General features: G+C 39.7%; 1 protein-coding gene across 1 annotated transcript in view; it reads right to left on the bottom strand.

Moving 5' to 3' along the window:
- Positions 1-17,983, bottom strand: part of LOC133673340 (uncharacterized) — a gene marked incomplete at its 5' end in the record, with an annotated part of 29,249 nt that extends 11,266 nt beyond the window's left edge. The window contains 10 exon segments of the mRNA XM_062094074.1: positions 9,735-10,085; positions 10,218-10,436; positions 10,438-10,827; positions 11,961-12,087; positions 12,220-12,318; positions 12,934-12,946; positions 13,161-13,662; positions 14,110-14,376; positions 14,808-15,936; positions 17,967-17,983. Of these exon segments, the coding sequence (XP_061950058.1) occupies positions 9,735-10,085; positions 10,218-10,436; positions 10,438-10,827; positions 11,961-12,087; positions 12,220-12,318; positions 12,934-12,946; positions 13,161-13,662; positions 14,110-14,376; positions 14,808-15,936; positions 17,967-17,983 (3,114 nt within the window).
- Between the last annotated feature and the right edge of the window lie 2,026 nt (positions 17,984-20,009).

Consider the following 20,009-nt stretch of genomic DNA (forward strand, 5'->3'; position numbering starts at 1 on the left):
CTCTCTCTCTCTCTCTAATTTAGGGTTTTCTTCTCAGGCTTGTTCTTTTTCTCTCCGAACTGAAAACGACTTATCGAAGAACAACTGTCTTCGTGGCGTCATCCTTATACTTCTCGTTCGCGAATCAATATTCATTGGGTGGGGGTCTCCGTTTTCAATAGTGCTGGTGCCTAGGTACAAGTTATCTTTATGTCACACTCCTATCAAACCTGATTTACTTGGCTTTCCGGGAATTAATGTCTTTGCGTGTGGGTTGCGTGACCACGTGATCACGACGTTCGCATCAATTAGATTGTAGGGTAGATGAAGGGAAAGGTAGTAACCTAAAAGGTATGCCACTTTCATGATTCAATTAGACTTTCAAGATTGGGTAGGTGTTCTTTGTACCAGAAGATTGGTATTGGGAAAGTACAAAAGCTTTCCCTTCAATATCAATAGCCTTAGGGAAAGAAGAAGTCCATCCTCTGGAGATACTATAAGCAAGAGAGAGGGATAACTTCCTTTGTTGATAGTAGAGCTCGTTCTAGAATTAAACTTTCAAGAAACCTAGGGCAGATTACTCTATCTATCTCTTCTAACAAGAAAGGGCCTTAGGCTTTTTAGTCCAGTCAAATACGAATTGAGATAGGATAGTCCTGGGAAAGCATCTATCGTAAGTTTGATACCACCTTCCGGTTAAAGGAATGAATGAAGCTATGATCCGATCAACTTCATTCTCTCGCTCGCTGTTTTTATTTATCTTATAGAAAGATGATACACTTGAATTTGACTGTTAGTAAGAAAGAATAAGAAATCATCCATCTCATAAGCTTTTCAAAGGACATTCTAAACAAACGAATGCTATATGCTTGACATAAAGAAATCTTTTTTAAATTACGTAAGTAGGTCAGTGAATGCTTTCTTTTGGCTTGGAAGAAGAAATCGGGAGGGGGGGGGGGGAGATTCGCTCTAATGATAGCCTTTTTTATCTCATTCTTATTGAAAGGTGTTTATGGAATTTTTATAGCAGGTTGGTCTAGGTAGTTTCTGTTTCTCCTGATAAAATCGTTGTTCCCAGTTTCGTTTGTGCATCTTTCCCATGCTGTTAGTTGGTCAACAACCAACCACAATTCTTGTTTAGTTGTTCACTCCTCATACAGGAAGGAGTCTGTTTCTGGAAGAATTTCTTTTTTCTCAAATGCCTCAATTGGATAAATTCACTTATTTCACACAATTCTTCTGGTCATGGCTTTTTCTCTTTACTTTCTATATTCCCTTCCTGCTAAGGTCAAAGCGTACAACCAAAGTCTGCCTATATTTATACAATTTTACGCTGTTCTTTGTGATTTTCGTTAGAGTGGTGCATTTTTTTCTTATCAACTGTTTTCATATCGCCAAGGTGGGGTGTGCAGTGTTGCCAGATTTGAATCTGCCGGCCTTGCCTCCTTCCCCCGAGCCGGCCGCTCCAGTAGTGGAAATACAACAATTTCCTATAGTTGCTGAATATTTTCCCTATCCCGAAAGGGAGGAGTTTCTAATATAATCGATCGCCTTACTTGGGAAGAAGTCAAAGAAGTTGTTGACCTTAACTCGGTCCAACTTTTTAATATCTTTCCTAGAGACCGAATTCCCTTACAACTTTTGAGTACCATTTCGAGAGAGATTTTATCAGCGGAACAACAAGCGGCATTAAGGGATCGCTGATCTGTATCATAAGGTTATGGTAGAGATACTTGGAGTCTAAATTTCGGAACCGAAGTCTCTTTGTTCGACTATCGGATGCGCTGAGTTCGCCAAACGCTTTGACTCAAACCTAAGTCCGGTCTCGGCTAAGAGGATCAATGCACTGTTTTTTACTTCTTCAGTAGCAGCGATCACATCTTTAGGTTCGCCCTCTTGCAAGTTGTCCATGCGTTTATGCTTATTATCGAAAATATCACTTTGCGTCGCACTCTCTAAATCCTCTGTTGAACCGTCATGGGTTTTGTCATGTTGTCATCTATTATAGTCCCTGCGGGGTCCAGCCTTTACCGTTAGACCTATTGGATGCTCGTGGAATCTTGCCAGCCTGATTGGAACTCAGTCGAGAAGACTACCGTCGGTCTTGACCGGCTCTTTGGTGATACAGATTTTCATCTTGTGGTGGAAAAGCTATCGCTATCCCACTGGGTGGATGCTTGTAATAAAGACCAATGTTGATACAATAAAATTCTGTACAACTATGAAAGTACTCGTGTGGATGAACTGTTAGACCCGCCAGCCTACGTCTTTAGACCTCAACTGAGGAAGTCGTTGTGCTGTTTATTGCTGTATGGCGTTCTCTTTAAATGCTATCACATTGCTCGCTCTCAGGTGCCATGCTTATCTATAACAAGATGGCCGTCGCGGATCGAAAAAACAGATAGGAGACAGAGTAGTGTTAAAACCAACCAATAAGATAAGTATGGGCTATGACTTAGTCTTTCAACACAGTCAACATCCTCGGTTTAGCAGTCAAGTGACCAGTTCAGTCAATGTATTCGTTCTTTGAGTCGGTTTAGTGAAAATCTCAGTCCATGGTGCATCCTGAGCACCATTAGTCTCATTATCTTTTCCCTTTCTCTTCTAGAGCAGAGGGATGGATGGGAGGAAATTTGCTTCTTCGCTAATCGCTCTCTCTTCACGATCTTTGTAATCTCTGCTCTCTTCGTCCTCGCCTCGGGGACTCTTTCGTTAACTGCGGCGACAATACGTTCTTGTACCCGATTCTCAGAGGAATCTCGTCGTTTTACCTCTGAAATGCCGTCGATCGGAGCCTCATTCCTTATCTCCTCGGTTCGGTAAGCTTTTATTTATTCTGCTTTTGAAATGGATGGGTTCTTTGGATCTTCCCGATCGGCGGGACCGAGTCCCGTGATGGATGGAAAAAAGTCAAATTAAAGCACTAATTCTATTCTTTGATCGGAGGTCTCATGGATCTTCTTCAGTGCCTTCTCACTTAATGCTAACCGAGCCGCTCATCAGGGTGGGTTGCTCGGGTTAGTTAGCCAAGAAAGCCTTAGTGCCCAAAGGCAAAGGCATAGAGCTCAGGTTGGTCGTAGATCATGCCAATTCTATCGAGCTAGCTCTGTTCCTGTAGCTAGGCGCATGTAGGATAGATTCCATCTCCTGCCTTTAGTAAGGTTTAGGGTGAGCCCTTTAGCTTTATAGCATGAATAGTAGGCCTTTGAGATTGATCCCTCATGTAGTGAGGGTTGTAATAGGTAGCCAGGATAAGTCATTCCATCTTCTCTTCTATTGGCATTGATGGCTTCTAGTGAAGAGTGGAGGAGAGAGCAAGTCCGGACTCTAGTAGTTTTACATAGAATCATTCTACCTAAAGAAATACGAGACTTTCCAAAGCCACCTGGGACGGACTAAAGACGAGATCTACCAAGGTATCACGATAGCACTAAAAAGAGATCTCCATTTAGCAAGCTCCCCTACCGCATCTCTATGCTGCAAGCCAAAGGCAAGCAAAGAAAGCAAATAGGGTTGCCTCCTTTTCTCCCTCTCACGACGTGGATTCGAACCACACTAGCCACTTCCCGTTAGGGAAGGAGAAGGAAGAACCTTTCAGTCTACAAGGCATTTCTATGTGGAAAATGCAGTTACCTTTTGCATCTTCTTCTTAGTATTAGTAAGAATGGAAGAACTAAATCAGGTAAGAGCAGAGAACAACAATCGAGAAATCGGTTGTACAAGGACCAAGGACGATGAAGGAGGAGGAGTAGGAGGAGTCAGTCTTCTTTGAAGATCGAGGAAGATCGGACAATTATGCCATTCGGAAGAAGTCTTCTGCAGAGAGAAAGCATGTATCGAGTAAGTGGAGAGGAAAGATCTCTAGAGATTCTTATCTTATTCCATTCACTGGCTTGACCAGTAACCAATGGCGAAAACTCAAAAATCTATGGTTTCCCGGTAGAACCCCATTTCGCCCAAGTTGTTTCGGAACTGGAAAAAAGAAACGGTTTTTCGCACAGCTTGCTCATAGTGCAAGTCCCACTTGTATATTGTATTTGGCCAAAGAAGCATCGGATAGGTTGGAGTTCTTACCTTCTTGGGACTCCATGGACCAAGATCTGCTTTTATTAAATGGGCAACATCGATCTACTTTAGTACATCATATGGATGTAGAAAAAGCTTCTGATTTTTTTTTTCCTTCTGATTTTGATGAATTGGAAACATCTCTTTTCCATTTCTATTTACCTAGTTCATATCTTTCTTTCGTGTGTTCCGGGGAGGGAGTCGATCTCTTCAATCTCGGGATACCACCTAAATAACTGCATCCAGAGAGGAGGTCAAGAAGAAAGAGTCTGAGGTTGGGTTGGACGACATACATCATGGTTGGTTCCCCCTCTCATAAGGGTGATGACACCAGTAGCTGTGGAGCACAGATGACCATCTCTTCGAGCAGGAATATGGGGTTGGGACCCTAGATCCAAGTCTAAAAAAAAAAAAGTAGGTTGAGGTGAGGTTTAGAATAGAAGGATATGTAAATCAGACTAGTCAACCACGGGCCATTTGTTTAACCAACTCTTTCAATCATCGATTCTGACTCCACACTCCTCCCACTCATCTCTGCCAAAGCAGGAGGCAGGGACAGCTCGATCACGTCTGAACTGCTGAGATGTTAGGAAAATAAAATCGATTCTTTCTATTTGATTGTATCGAAAGGCCCAATGAATTGGGATTTCCCTATTGGGCCAGGTCATTTCGGGGTAAGCGGATCATTTATGATGAAGAGGATGAGCTTCAAGAGAATGATTCGGAGTTCTTGCAGAGTGGAACCATGCAGTACCAGATACGAGATAGATCTTCCAAATAACAAGGCGTTTAACATGAGGTTAGCATCATTTGCTATCAGAGCTTGGCTCCATTAATCAGGTTATATCCTTCTAAAATTTTCGTTTCTTGTTTCCGCAAAAATTCCTTAGTGTCCAATTTCTTCTTCTCCTTAATTTTGCAGCATATAAAAAAAAATAAAAAACAATTAGCAATTTCATTCTATTATTGTTCAAAATTTATCAGTAGCATAAAAAAAAAGAGAAAAGAGAAAAGCAAAAAAAAATTTCGTTCAAAAAGATGTTTTTTGGATTCTGCGTAGAAAACTAAACAAGGGAAAATTGGATCCAGTCAACTCAGAATTAGCTCAAATTTGATAATCTGATTAATGGGGTCCTAATCACACCACATATTTATTTTAGGGTCAATTGGATATCATTTTCTTTGGGTTTCAAAATCGGGTCTAATCAGGTCTAATTCATAACCTTTTTGCGTCAGTATATCAAACCTTGTCGTAAATTACTCAAACTTTATATTTTGTCTATTTGGGTTGATATCGCACTATATCTGAAATTTTAACTCAAACTTGCCAGCGCAATCCAAATATATATATGACTCAAGAAGCAATAAAAACTAGAAAACAAGCAAAACAAAACTGCGATGATAGTCTCGTGAGTAGCAAGGAAGTCTATCCAAAATATGAATGAAACTGAACACTCGAATAAAAACAGAAACAAAAAAAAAACATGCAAAATTTCAGTTTGCGAATCAATATTCGTTGGGTGGGGGTTTCCGTTTCCAATAGTGCTGGTGCCTAGGTAAAAGTTATTTTTGTGTCACACTCCTATCAAACCTGATTTACTTGGCTTTTTGGGAATTGATGTCTTTGCGTGTACGTTGCGTGACCACGTGATCACGAGGTTCGCATCAATATGCTCATTTAAGTTCTTGCTTATCACTATTGTTTTATTTTTTTGGATTATTTCAAACCTTGTTTTAATTAGTTTGGCATTCATTTAAATTTGGTGCATGTCTAACCCATTAGTTTTTGGATGACCCATTAGTTTTAGGATTTACTTATAAATACTCTTATTTTTTATTCAGTTTATGAAATTTTCTTTAAAGTAGCTACATATTGTGTGCTTTTTTTCTCTTTGAGTGGTTGAGTGATCTTGATTGAACTTGCAGACTCTTCGAAGGATTAATCAACTTTATTGTGATTTATATTTCTCATTCGCATCTCGTTATAGGCGTAAGGTGGGGTGGTCAATTGCATATAAATTTTTCTTTGAAACTCAATTTAGCAACCTAAGAGATAATTCTACATCAGAGTCAGATCGGGAGGTTTCGAGGTTGACTCCCTAAAAAAGATTTAAGAATAATACCAAATAGTTATCTACAACTTGAATATATTTTATTGATTCAACCTATAACGTCATCGTGTTGTAAACTAGTTCTCAGTCTACATAACATGACTAGCTAGCTAGCTATCATAAGGAGAAGTGTTTTTACCCTTTATAGTTTATAGAGCTGAAAACCTCTACATAACATTGCTCATTGGCTAACTTTCCACTCTTAATTTCAATAATTTCTCTTTATATCTACGAGCAGATGTATAACCATCATTTTTTATAGCTTTTCTATTTTTACATATTCCACGCAAATACAAATAGTGATCAATTAGAGAAAAATTATAAGATTCATGTTAAGAACATCAAGGTTTGGAATCGGGTTGCCATAGTGAAACACCTTTGGGCTATTTGTACAAATTTGAGGCATTCAATCTAGTCATCTTGGATCCACTCTTACTTGTGGCGAGGTAGGAGTATTTGGGAGGTGTATTGTCCCAAGAGGTGTTATGGAATTGGTGAAAGTTCCTTGCTCTTTGAGATTTGGTTCCTAAATTTATCTCAATCCATGTTAGGGATGGTCAGTCTACTTCCTTATGGTTTGATAACTGGCACCCTGTAGGTCCCTTAGTGGAGTTCTTTGGGGATAGGATCATTATGGATTCTAGTTTAGGTCGGATGCGAGATTATGTTCTATTATTGCTTATCAGGAGTGGATTTGGTCAACTATTAGGTCACCTAAGTGGATCGAGTTGATTCATTGTACTCCAGATTCTCTCCTCCCTGATGAAAGACGGCGGGATGTTGTGTGTAGGAAAGATGCTTCGCAGGGTGTATTCTCCATTCGTTATGTTTGGAATTCCATCCACTCTGTTTGGAACAAGGTTGAGTGGTGGGCACTTGTTTGGTATAAACAGGCGATCCTGCGATTCTCCTTCATCTTTTGGCTTGCTATCCGTAAGGCATTATTGACTCAGGATAGGCTTATATCCTTTAGTCTCATTCAGGTTCCACAGTGTCTACTATGTGGGGATGATTGTGAGGATATTGACCACCTGTTTTTTTATTGAACTTTCTCTCGTCGCATCTGGTTTGATCTTTGATCCCTGTGCTTCATCACATTTAGAAGTCAATCGTGGAATAACACCATCTCATGGCTCTCTAATTTGGGTAACGGTCATTCCCTTACATCTATGATTATTATATTGATGTTAGCCACAACAGTTTTACTACATTTAAAGGGAGAGGTGATATGATCCAGGCAAGGTTAAATTCGGATTTTGACGTAAAAAGTGTATCTATCTAGTTTTACGGCAACAATCATAATTCTCAATCCGACTGTTGGATTGGGCTGAAATGTTACATGGAGTCTCCTGACATGTTTTCCTACCTTAGGTTCAAATTTCAGATCAATTGAAGATCAGGAAGGCATCTCAATTCAGGTCAACAGAGGCTGTATGAATTTTGTGATTTACTTCCTTTTGACTTGTGGACTTCCTATTTGGCTAGGATTCTTTTCCTAAAAAGATGTGGCAGGTTATTTTGAAAATCTACTAATTCTACAAAGATCTTTAATGGGCTACAACATAGTTTCCAAGTGTGGCAAGGATTCATAATTATTTCAGAATCCTTTTCATACAAGGATTCTTTATTCATCCTAATTACAAAAAGGAAAGAAGACTTCAGAATAAATTCTTACTTCAGATCACATTTTTTAGTCTATTTGGAACTTTTTAATGGTGACAAATCTGATTCTAGCATATTTAGGATGATAATTTTCAGATTTTTATCATTTTTAGTATTTTCCTTTTAGTCTTTGGGTTATTATTACTTATTTGGGTCAATTGTAAGTGGGCTTCATATAAGTCCACCTAAGGGGGGTCCATTAGGGTTTCTTTAAGTCTAGAGTCAGTATAAGATGCGGATCAGCCCAACACCAAGCGTAATCATGCCAACGACCCATTGGAGGTACCAATTGGGCCAATCACAAAAGCTAGGGCAAAGAAGCTTAAAGAAGCATTGAATGGGCTTGTTCAGAACATATGAAGCAAGATGGACCTAAAGGGGCTTGGGACATTTAAGGAGCATGATGGACAGCTTTTAATTCATCTAGTTCAGGTCCAAGAAGAGCCCAATTCGTGTGGAACAAGGGGTTGATATGTCCGGCCCAATACCAGCCTTGTTAGGCTTGTTTTTTTCCTAATGCTACAAGGATAAAAAATTAGAAATTTATTCTCCTAATTAAGCAAGGAAGTTGGCCATATCTTATTCCTAAAGAGGGGAGGACTATTTAATGCTTTTCCTAACATAGGAAGGAAAGTAATTAAATCATCAATAAAGGAGGAAATTTGTTTTCTTATTTGTCCAAGCTAAATAAGGAAATCCAAGCTAATCAAGGACATCAAAGGAAAGGGGGCAGCAACACAAATTTTCCAAATCAGATTTTTCCTAGTTTATGTAGGACTTCTTAAGGGTGACAAATCTGATTCTAGCATATTTAAGATGATAATTTTTGGATTTTTATTTTTTTTTATTTTCTTCTTAGTTTTTGAGTTATTATTACTTATTTGGATCAATTATAAGTGGGCTTCATATAAGTCTACCTAAGGGGGGTCCATTAGGGTTTCTTTAAATCTAGAGTTAGTATAAATAAAGGCATAACCAAACATGTAAGTGATGCGAACCTCGTGATCACGTGGTCACGCAACCCACACGCAAAGACATCAATTCCTGGAAAGCCAAGTAAATCAGGTTTTATAGGAGTGTGACACAAAGATAACTTGTACCTAGGCACCAGCACTATTGAAAACGGAGACCCCCACCCAACGAATATTGATTCGCGAACGAGAAGTATAAGGATGACGCCACGAAGACAGTTGTTCTTCGATAAGTCGTTTTCAGTTCTTTAGAGAACCAAGGAAGGGAGATTATCCCACCAATACACAATAAGTGCAGCAAAGAAGTTTATTGATCTGAAAATTGCGTCACCTTACATGTTTGGTTATGCCTTTATTATACTGACTCTAAACTTAAGAAAACCCTAATGGAACCCCCTTAGGTGGACTTATATGAAGCCCACTTACAATTGACCCAAATAAGTAATAATAACCCAAAAACTAAGAAGAAAATAATAAAAATAATAAATTTTCCAAATCAGATTTGTCACCCTTAAGAAGTCCCAAATAAACTAGGACAAATCTGATTTGGAAAATTTGTGTTGCTGCCCCCCCTTGATATCCTTGATTAGCTTGGATTTCTTTGTTTAACTTTGACAAATAAGAAAACAAATTTCCTCCTTTGTTGCTGATTTAATTACTTTCCTTCCTAAATTAGGAAAAGCATTAAATAGTCCTCCTCTCTTTAGGAATAAGATATGGCCAACTTCCTTACTTAATTAGGAGAATCAATTGCTGACTTTTTATCCTTGTAGCATTAGGAAAAAACAAGCCTAGCAAGGCTGGTATTGGGCCGGACACATCAACCCCATGTTCCACACGAATTGGGCTCTTCTTGGACCTGAACTAGATGGATTAAAGGCTGCCCTTCATGCTCCTTAAATTTCTCAAGCCTATCTAGGTCCATTTTGCTCCATATGTTCTGAACAAGCCCATTCAATGCTTCTTTAAGCTTCTTTGCCCTAGCTCTTGTGATTGGCCCAATTGGCATCACCAATGGGTCGTTGGCATGATTACGCTTGGTGTTGGGCTAATCCGTATTATCCCCTCGCTCTTCAAAAGGATTCGACCTCGAATCATCACGTACATCAAACAGAGTAAGATCAGAAACATTAAAGGTAGCACTAATGCCATACTCACCTAGCAAATCAACTTTATAAGCATTGTCATTGATCCTCTCAAGGATCTGAAATGGCCCATCTCCTCGTGGTTGTAGCCTTGATTTCCTATGGGCCGGAAATCTCTCCTTGCGCATATGCACCCAAACCCAATCGTCGGGCTGAAAGACAACATGTTTGCGCCCCTTATTGGCTTTGGTCGCATACACACGATTCCTCTTTTCAATCTGTTGCCGCATACTCTCATGAAGTGTTTTCACCACCTGTGCTTTACGATTACCATCCAGACTAACCCTTTCATCAATTGGCAAAGGAATCAAATCCATTGGAGTTAAAGGGTTAAATCCATACACAATTTCAAATGGTGAAAATTCAGTAGTAGAGTGCAGACTACGATTATATGCAAACTCTATAAATGGCAAACAATCTTCCCAATTCTTTAAGTTCTTTTGAATGACAGCACGCATAAGTTGTGTTAAGGTCCTATTAACTACTTCGGTTTGTCCATCTGTTTTGGGGGTGACAAGTAGAAAACAACAGTTTAGTACCCAATTTTCCCCATAACACCTTCCAAAAATAGCTAACGAACTTAACATCTCTATCAGAAACAATGCTCTTATGGACCCCGTGAAGCCGTACTATCTCCCTAAAGAACAAATCAGCAATGTTAGTTGCATCATCAGTTTTATGACATGGAATGAAGTGTGCCATCTTTGAAAACCTATCAACAACTACAAAGATGGAATCCCTACCCCGTTTTGACCTAGGTAAACCTAAGACGAAGTCCATTGAAACGTCTACCCATGGTTCTTTCGGTACAGGCAAAGGGGTATACAAGCATTTATCACATATGCGTTGCACATCTTTTTTTATTTTAGGCCAATAAAAATGCTCATGCAACTTCTGGACAATCAAGACGCCACAGAATTGCTCTTTGGCTTGGGGAAAGATTCTAAAGCTGAGATCCTTAGCATGGCCGAAGATGAAGTACATCATAGGAGATGGAATGACAACCTCTCTATGGTTTGACAATTGGCATCCTCACAGCCCACTCGCGGATTCTTACGGGGAAAGATTCATCTATGATTCAGGTATGGCCAAGAACGCGAAGGTGAATGTGCTAATTCATAACTCACAATGGAAAACTCCTACCACCCAAGATATTGGCTGGCACCCCATTATAGAAGCTATTCCTTCCAATTCTAATCCTAAGATGGGGCAAAAGGATGAGATAGTTTGGTTGGATTCGCCAAATCACAGATTCTCGATCAAAGTAGCTTGGGAACAACTAAGACGTCATCGTCAAATGGTTGAATGGCATGACATTGTGTGGTTCAAGAATGTTGTTCCAAGACATTCATTTCTTCTATGGATGGCTGTCCAACAGAAACTCACAACTCAAGATAAACTTCATCGGTTTGGTATACATGGTCCCAATAGATGCCCGCTCTGCCTCCGCAACAATGAGGATCACAACCACTTGTTCTTTGAATGCTCCTATACTAAAGCGATCTGGTGGGATGTTTGTGACAGATGCGACATTCCAAGAATGACAAAAAGGCTGGGATGAATGGATTCGATGGGCCACTGTCTCTTGGCATGGCAAGAGTTTCGTCAATTTTTCTCGTAAACTGAGTTTTGCAGCTACAGTGTATCATGTATGGCAAGAACGGAATGCAAGGATCTTTCCTGGAATGTCTAGAACTTCGAATTTGGTCTTTAATCAAATCGAATGTATCATTCGTGATAAGCTTGATTTGATGAGGAATGTCGCACCAACAAATGAAAACAAAAGGATCCAACGAGCTTGGAGGGTGAATACCATAGATTCTTAATTTGTTAGTTAGCTGGTTGTATTGGTTCCCCTAACGAATCTAGTGAGGTTTCAGTTTTATGGTCGGTGGCTAGCCTGTAGCCATATGTTGTTTTATGTTTCTGTTATCATTGTAAATCTGGGGTATGCCCCTTATAGTGTTTGTATCTTCTTCTTTTAATACATACGTCAACTTACCAAAAAAAAAATGCTCATGCAACACATCCAAAGTCTTAACAACACCAAAATGCCCCATCAACCCGCCTCCATGTGCTTCACGTACAAGCAATTCACGCATAGAACTTAATGGAACACACAAACGATTCTCTTTAAATAAATATCCATCAAGTCTATAAAACTTTCCAAAAGCCAAAGTTTCGCAAGCATCGTAAACATTTGCAAAATCACTATTATCCTTGTACAATTCTTTTATGTGTTCAAATCCTAGAAATCTAGCATCCAAAGTAGATAAAAGAACATACCTGCGCGAAAGTGCATCAGCCACAATGTTTTCTTTCCCTTGCTTATACTTGATCACATACGGAAAGGTTTCAATAAATTCAACCCATTTGGCATGTCTCCTACTCAACTTTTTTTTTTTTGGTAAGTTGACGTATGTATTAAAAGAAGAAGATACAAACATTATAAGGGGCATACCCCAGATTTACAATGATAACAGAAACATAAAACAACAGATGGCTACAAGCTAGCCACCGACCATAAAACTGAAACCTCACTAGATTCGTTAGGGAAACCAATACAACCAGCTAACTAACAATTAAGAATCTATGGTATTCACCCTCCAAGCTCGTTGGATCCTTTTGTTTTCATCTGTTGGTACGACATTCCTTATCAAATCAAGCTTATCACGAATGATACATTCGATTTGATTAAAGACCAAATTCGAAGTTCTAGACATTCCAGCAAAGATCCTTGCATTCCGTTCTTGCCATACATGATACACTGTAGCTGCAAAACTCAGTTTACGAGAAAAATTGACGAAACTCTTGCCATGCCAAGAGACAGTGGCCCATCGAATCCATTCATCCCAGCCTTTTGTCATTCTTGGAATGTCGCATCTGTCACAAACATCCCACCAGATCGCTTTAGTATAGGAGCATTCAAAGAACAAGTGGTTGTGATCGTCATTGTTGCGGAGACAGAGGGAGCATCTATTGGGACCATGTATACCAAACCGATGAAGTTTATCTTGAGTTGTGAGTTTCTGTTGGACAGCCATCCATAGAAGAAATGAATGTCTTGGAACAGCATTCTTGAACCACACAATGTCATGCCATCCAACCATCTGACGATGACGTCTTAGTTGTTCCCAAGCTACTTTGATCGAGAATCTGTGATTTGGCGAATCCAACCAAACTATCTCATCCTTTTGCCCCATCTTAGGGACTCCTACTCAACTTACCTTGCCCTTTCAAGTGCTTCAATGATTCATGATCAGAATGTATCACAAACTCCTTGGGCCACAGGTAATGTTGCCACGTCTCTAAAGTTCTTACCAAGGCATAGAGCTCCTTGTCATATGTAGGGTAATTTAAGGCTGCCCCATTAAGTTTTTCGCTGAAATACGCAATGGGCCTCCTATCCTGCATTAGCACAGCTCCTATACCAATACCTGACGCATCACATTCAACTTTAAAAGCTCTCGTAAAGTCTGGCAAAGCTAAAACAGGTGCCGAACAAAGTTTATCTTTCAACAAATTAAAAGCCTCATCCTGTTCATCATTCCATTTGAATCCAACAGATTTTTTCACAATTTCAGTTAAAGGTGCAGCAATAGTACTAAAATCCTTCACAAACCTTCTATAAAAACTAGCAAGTCCATGAAAACTCCTTACCTCACTTACCGATTTTGGTGTAGGCCAATCCCGGATGGCCTTAACTTTCTCCTCGTCCATCTCGATACCCTGCGCAGTTACGACATAGCCAAGAAACACAATTTTTTCCATGCAAAAGGTACACTTCTTAAGATTAGCATATAATTGCTCACTACGCAACACACTAAGTACATTACGCAAATGATCAAGATACTCATTTAAGTTCTTGCTATAGATCAAAATGTCATCAAAATACACAACAACAAACTTACTTATAAACGTACGCAATACATGATTCATTAAACGCATAAACGTGCTAGGTGCATTTGTAAGTCCAAACGGCATGACTAACCATTCATACAAACCATGCTTAGTCTTAAATGCAGTTTTCCACTCATCACCCTCTTTCATCCTAATTTGTTGGTACCCACTTTTTAAGTCAATCTTAGAGAAAATACATGATCCATGTAACTCATCTAACATGTCATCAAGCCTAGGAATAGGATGTCGATACTTTACCGTTATGTTATTGACGGCACGACAATCGACACACATCCTCCATGTACCATCCTTTTTAGGCACAAGTAGCACTGGCACAGCACAACGACTCATACTCTCACGAATGTACCCCTTCATCATCAACGCATCTACTTGCCTTTGAAGCTCCTTCGTCTCCTCGGGGTTGCTTCTATAGGCTGGACGGTTAGGAATTGAAGCTCCGGGCACAAGATCAATTTGATGTTCAATCCCCCTTAATGGTGGTAATCCATTAGGGATGTCTTCAGGGAATACATCATCAAACTCCTGCATCAAAGAAACAGCCACACTAGGAATAGCATAATCAAGATCGTTAGTGTTAAAATAAGCCTCCTTATACACAAGTAAGATCATTGGCTTATTAGTGAAAAATGCAGATCTGATTTGAGATCCCTTTGCATAAAAATTAGGTTGTTTCTTTAATTTTTCCACAGTATTATCATCACACAAGCTTACTTTCTTCACTCCTCGGTTTTTACCTCCACTCTCAACCGGTTTAATTAATGATTTAGGTTTAGCCGAATCTGATGGTTTTCTCTCACCATTGTCCTCACGTGAATTTTCACTCTTCCCATCCTCACATTCTTTTTTAATTTCATTTGATCGTCATACACTTGTTTTGGAGAAAGAGGTACAAGAGTGATGGTTTTACCATCCTTTACAATAGTAAACCTATTTCTGAACCCATCATGAATCGCTTCCCGATCAAACTGCCATGGACGCCCCAAAAGTAAGTGACTAGCATGCATTGGGACTACATCACATAAAATCTCATCAGAATACTTCCCAATAGCAAACGCAATCACAACCTGCTTACTAACCCTCACTTCACCACATTCATTCAACCATGGCAATCTATAAGGCCTCGGATGCTTAACACAACTCAGATTCAATCTCTTCACAAAAGTATCACTAGCAACATTAGCACAACTACCTCCATCAATTATCATGCTACATACCTTCTTTTGGATGTGACATCGAGTGTGAAATATATTTTCCCGTTGCTGATCTATATCATCTTCTTTGATTTGCATGTTCAGCGCACGCCTTATAACCAAGGCCTCCCCCTCAATAGGATATGCAATCTCCTCATCACTACAATCCACCAAAGGTGGCATCTCTTCACTTTCAGATTCAACCTCCCCATTGTCTCTTGTAAGCATAACTCTTCGGTTTGGACACTGAGATGCAATGTGCCCCTTCCCTAAACACTTAAAGCATTTAATATCTCTATGACGAGTAGGTTGAGATTCAGATTTACCTTTCCCATCCATATGAGTATCCTTTTTGGCCTTAGATGGTTCGACTTTTGCATAAGGCTTTGGTTGGACAGCCCCCTCTCTTTTCAAATTCGGCCTCCATGTTGAGGAAGATGAAGCCGAATTGGTCTGAAAACATGTACTGCCCCTTCTCTTTATTTGCCTCTCCACCTTCGTTGCAATATGGACCATGTCCTCCAATTCCACACAATGTTGTAATTCTACAACATTCGCAATGTCCCTATTCAGCCCATTTAGAAATCTAGCCATGGTAGCTTCCCGATCCTCAATCACATTGGCCCGAATAATGGCAATCTCCATCTCCTTGAAATACTCATCCACGGACCTAGAACCCTGATTCAAACCCTGCAATTTCAAATACAAATCTCTATAATAGTGGTTAGGCACAAATCGCCTTCTCATCAACACTTTCATCTCCTCCCACGACGCTACCAGCCTCTCTCCACTCCTTCTTCTACTATTAACATTCTGATCCCACCATATCAGTGCATAATATGTGAATTCGATAACTACTAATTTTACTTTCTTCACTTCCGAATAGTTATGGCAATCAAAAATCCAATCCACCTTTTTCTCCCACTCCAAATATGCCTCGGGATCGTTTTTTTTTTTTGGTAAGTTGACGTATGTATTAAAAGAAGAAGATACAAACATTATAAGGGGCATACCCCAGATTTACAATGATAACAGAAACATAAAACAACAGATGGCTACAGGCTAGCCACCGACCATAAAACTAAAACCTTACTAGATTCGTTAGGGAAACCAATACAACCAGCTAACTAACAAATTAAGAATCTATGGTATTCACCCTCCTAAAACCAATAGCGCGTTGGATCCTTTTGTTTTCATTTGTTGGTACGACATTCCTCATCAAATCAAGCTTATCACGAATGATACATTCGATTTGATTAAAGACCAAATTCGAAGTTCTAGACATTCCAGCAAAGATCCTTGCATTCCGTTCTTGCCATACATGATACACTGTAGCTGCAAAACTCAGTTTACGACAAAATTGACGAAACTCTTGCCATGCCAAGAGACAGTGGCCCATCAAATCCATTCATCCCAGCCTTTTGTCATTCTTGGAATGTCGCATCTGTCACAAACATCCCACCAGATCGCTTTAGTATAGGAGCATTCAAAGAACAAGTGGTTGTGATCGTCATTGTTGCGGAGACAGAGTGAGCATCTATTAGGACCATGTATACCAAACCGATGAAGTTTATCTTGAGTTGTGAGTTTCTGTTGGACAGCCATCCATAGAAGAAATGAATGTCTTGGAACAGCATTCTTGAACCACACAATGTCATGCCATTCAACCATCTGACGATGACGTCTTAGTTGTTCCCAAGCTACTTTGATCGAGAATCTGTGATTTGGCGACTCCAACCATACTATCTCATCCTTTTGCCCCATCTTAGGATTAGAATTGGAAGGAATAGCTTCTATAATAGGGTGCCAAACAATAGCTTGGGTGGTAGGAGTTTTCCATTCTGAGTTATGAATTAGCACATTCACCTTCGCGTTATTGGCCATACCTGAATCATAGAGGAATCTTTCCCCGTAAGAATCCGCGAGTGGGCTGTGAGGATGCCAATTGTCAAACCATAGAGAGGTTGTCATTCCATCTCCTATGATGTACTTCATCTTCGGCCATGCTAAGGATCTGAGCTTTAGAATCTTTCCCCAAGCCCAAGAGCAATTCTGTGGCGTCTTGATTGTCCAGAAATTCCTACCTCGCAACAGGTTGGATCTGATCCAAGTAGACCATATTGAGCCATCTGAGTCATTGCACAGGTTCCAAATGTGTTTCAACAAAGCAATCTTGTTCCATTTTGTTATCCTTTTTATTCCTAGCCCCCCCTCCTTTTTTGGAAGACATACCTGATCCCACGCCACTTTAGCCCCAGTAGTTCTTATATCTGAACCTGACCAAAGAAAGGATTTCATAATTTGCTCCACATTTTTAATTACTTGCCCAGGTAAGAGAAAGAGAGATGCCCAATAGACCTGTATGGAAAATAAGACTGAATTAATCAGTTGTACCCGTCCTGCATATGAGAGTGTTCTACTAGTCCAATGTCGAACTTTATAGGTGATTCGATCCACGAGGCCCTTACAATAAACAGCCTTTAGTCTGGACGAGAGAAGAGGTCCTCCCAAATATTTCATAGGTAGGTCCCCCTCTCTAAACCCAAGAATATGAATAATTTGTTCCCTCTCAGCATTTAACACACCGCTCAAGAAGATGTCACTTTTGTTTGGATTTGGATACAGACCTGATAGGTCTTGAAACTTTGTGAGCACAGTTCTGATCATACGAATTGAGTTTACATCCCCGTTGCTAAAAATCATCAAGTCGTCAGCAAAACAAAGATGAGAAATTTTTTCCTTCTTGCATCTCCAGTGGAACTTGAATTCTTGGTTGGCACTCATCTTGCAGAATAGCCCCGAAAGGATTTCCATACGTAGGACAAACAAATATGGGGACAATGGATCCCCTTGTCTCAGCCCTCTTCCTCCTTGAAAGTAACCTGCAAGCTCACCATTGACGACTTGATGATTTTACCTTGAAAAGAAGGTATTTTCAGTTTGATGGCATCCAAATCACCATCTAAATCAGCATGTCCCCCAACACTACGGAAATTTTCCCTTTGGCCGAATTGGCCCCTAGTTCTATTCCCATAATCCCTTCGGTTTCTAGGCTGCCGAAAACCTTCCCGATGGCCTATGGCCTCATCCTCAAAACCACCATCACCAATATCATCAACGGCCTCCTCAAAATCCTCATAATCAGCCCACCTTGGCCTTTCGGCCCTACCGCCATTGTTTGCTTTCGGTTCAGCCCCAAGCTTGAGGATATTTTAGGTGCTTGTACCAGCCTCGTTACCACGTTTCTCTACCCTATCAAGTCTGTCACACACATTTCCCATCACAAAATTCATCCTCTCCATCATCTGCGTCATGGCTTGGATTTGGAACGTAAGTTCTCCCTCGGGATGGGGTGGTGTGTTGTTTTGATCTGACATGATAGTACCTGCAAAAATTGGTTAGTGGTAAAAAAAAAATTATCCTCACGTCGCTCGTGTTTCGCTCAAACACTCTTAATATCCTCACACGCTCACACCTCTCGTCTCACCTTCCGCGGTTCTTGCGAAACTGAAACCAACACCAAATAGAACCAACTTGGCAGCGCAATCCAAATATATATATGACTCAAGAAGCAATAAAAACTAGAAAACAAGCAAAACAAAACTGCGATGATAGTCTCGCGAGTAGCAAGCGAGTCTATCCGAAATATGAACGAAACTGAAGACTCGAATAAAAAACAGAAACAAAAAATATGCAAAATGATGAAACAACACCCAAATATGTTGTATATGATGAAGATAAACTGCAAGAAACAAAAACAACAGAAAGCAAGTGAATTTCAAAAGTTGACGCAAAACAGACTCGTTTACGAAGAGTTAAGTCCGAATCTGGAACCTAAAGTAAATGACGTCCAATTGAGTTAAAATTTCAGATATAGTGTGATATCAACCCAAATAGACAGAATATAAAGTTTGAGCAATTTACGATAAGGTTTGATATACTGACGCAAAAACATTATGAATCAGACCTGATTAGACCCGAATTTGAAACCCAAAGCAAACGATATCCAATTGACCCCAAATTTGATATGTGGTGCTATTTGGATCCCAGTAATCAGATTATAAAATTTGAGCTAATTCTGAGTTGATTTGATCCAATTTTCTCTTGTTTAGTTTTCTGCGGCAAAATCCAATAACATCTTTTTTTGAACGATTTTTTTTTTTTTTTGCTTTTCTCTTTTCTCTTTTTTTTTTTGTTTTTGATGCTACTGATATATTTTGAACAATAACAGAATGAAATAACAAATTTGTTTTTTAATATGCCGCAAATTTAAGGAGAAGAAGAAATTGGATACTAAGGAATTTTTTTGCGGAATCAACAAGAAACAAAAATTTTAGAAGTATATAACCTGATTAATGGAGCCAAGCTCTGATACCAAATGATGCGAATCTCGTGATCCGTAGTCACGCAACCCACACGCAAAGACACCAATTCCCGGAAAGCCAAGTAAATCAGGTTTGATAGGAGTGTGACACAAAGATAACTTGTACCTAGGCACCAGCACTATTGAAAACAGAGACCCCCCACCCAACGAATATTGATTCGCGAACGAGAAGTATAAGGATGACGCCACGAAGACAGTTGTTCTTCGATAAGTCGTTTTCAGTTCTTTAGAGAACCAAGGAAGGGAGATTATCCCACCAACACACAATAAGTGCAGCAAAGAAGTTTATTGATGTGAAAATTGTGTGACCTTACATGTTTGGTTATGCCTTTATTTATACTGACTCTAGACTTAAGAAAACCCTAATGGACCCCCCCTTAGGTGGACTTATATGAAGCCCACTTACAATTGACCCAAATAAGAAGAAAATAATAAAAATAATAAAATTCCGAAAATTATCATGCTAAATATGCTAGAATCAGATTTGTCACCCTTAAGAAGTCCCAAATAAATTAGGACAAATCTGATTTGGAAAATTTGTGTTGCTGCCCCCCCTTGATGTCCTTGATTAGCTTGGATTT

Source organism: Populus nigra, chromosome 14 (genome assembly GCF_951802175.1).
Source record: "Populus nigra chromosome 14, ddPopNigr1.1, whole genome shotgun sequence".
In the NCBI taxonomy this organism is placed as follows: domain Eukaryota; kingdom Viridiplantae; phylum Streptophyta; class Magnoliopsida; order Malpighiales; family Salicaceae; genus Populus; species Populus nigra.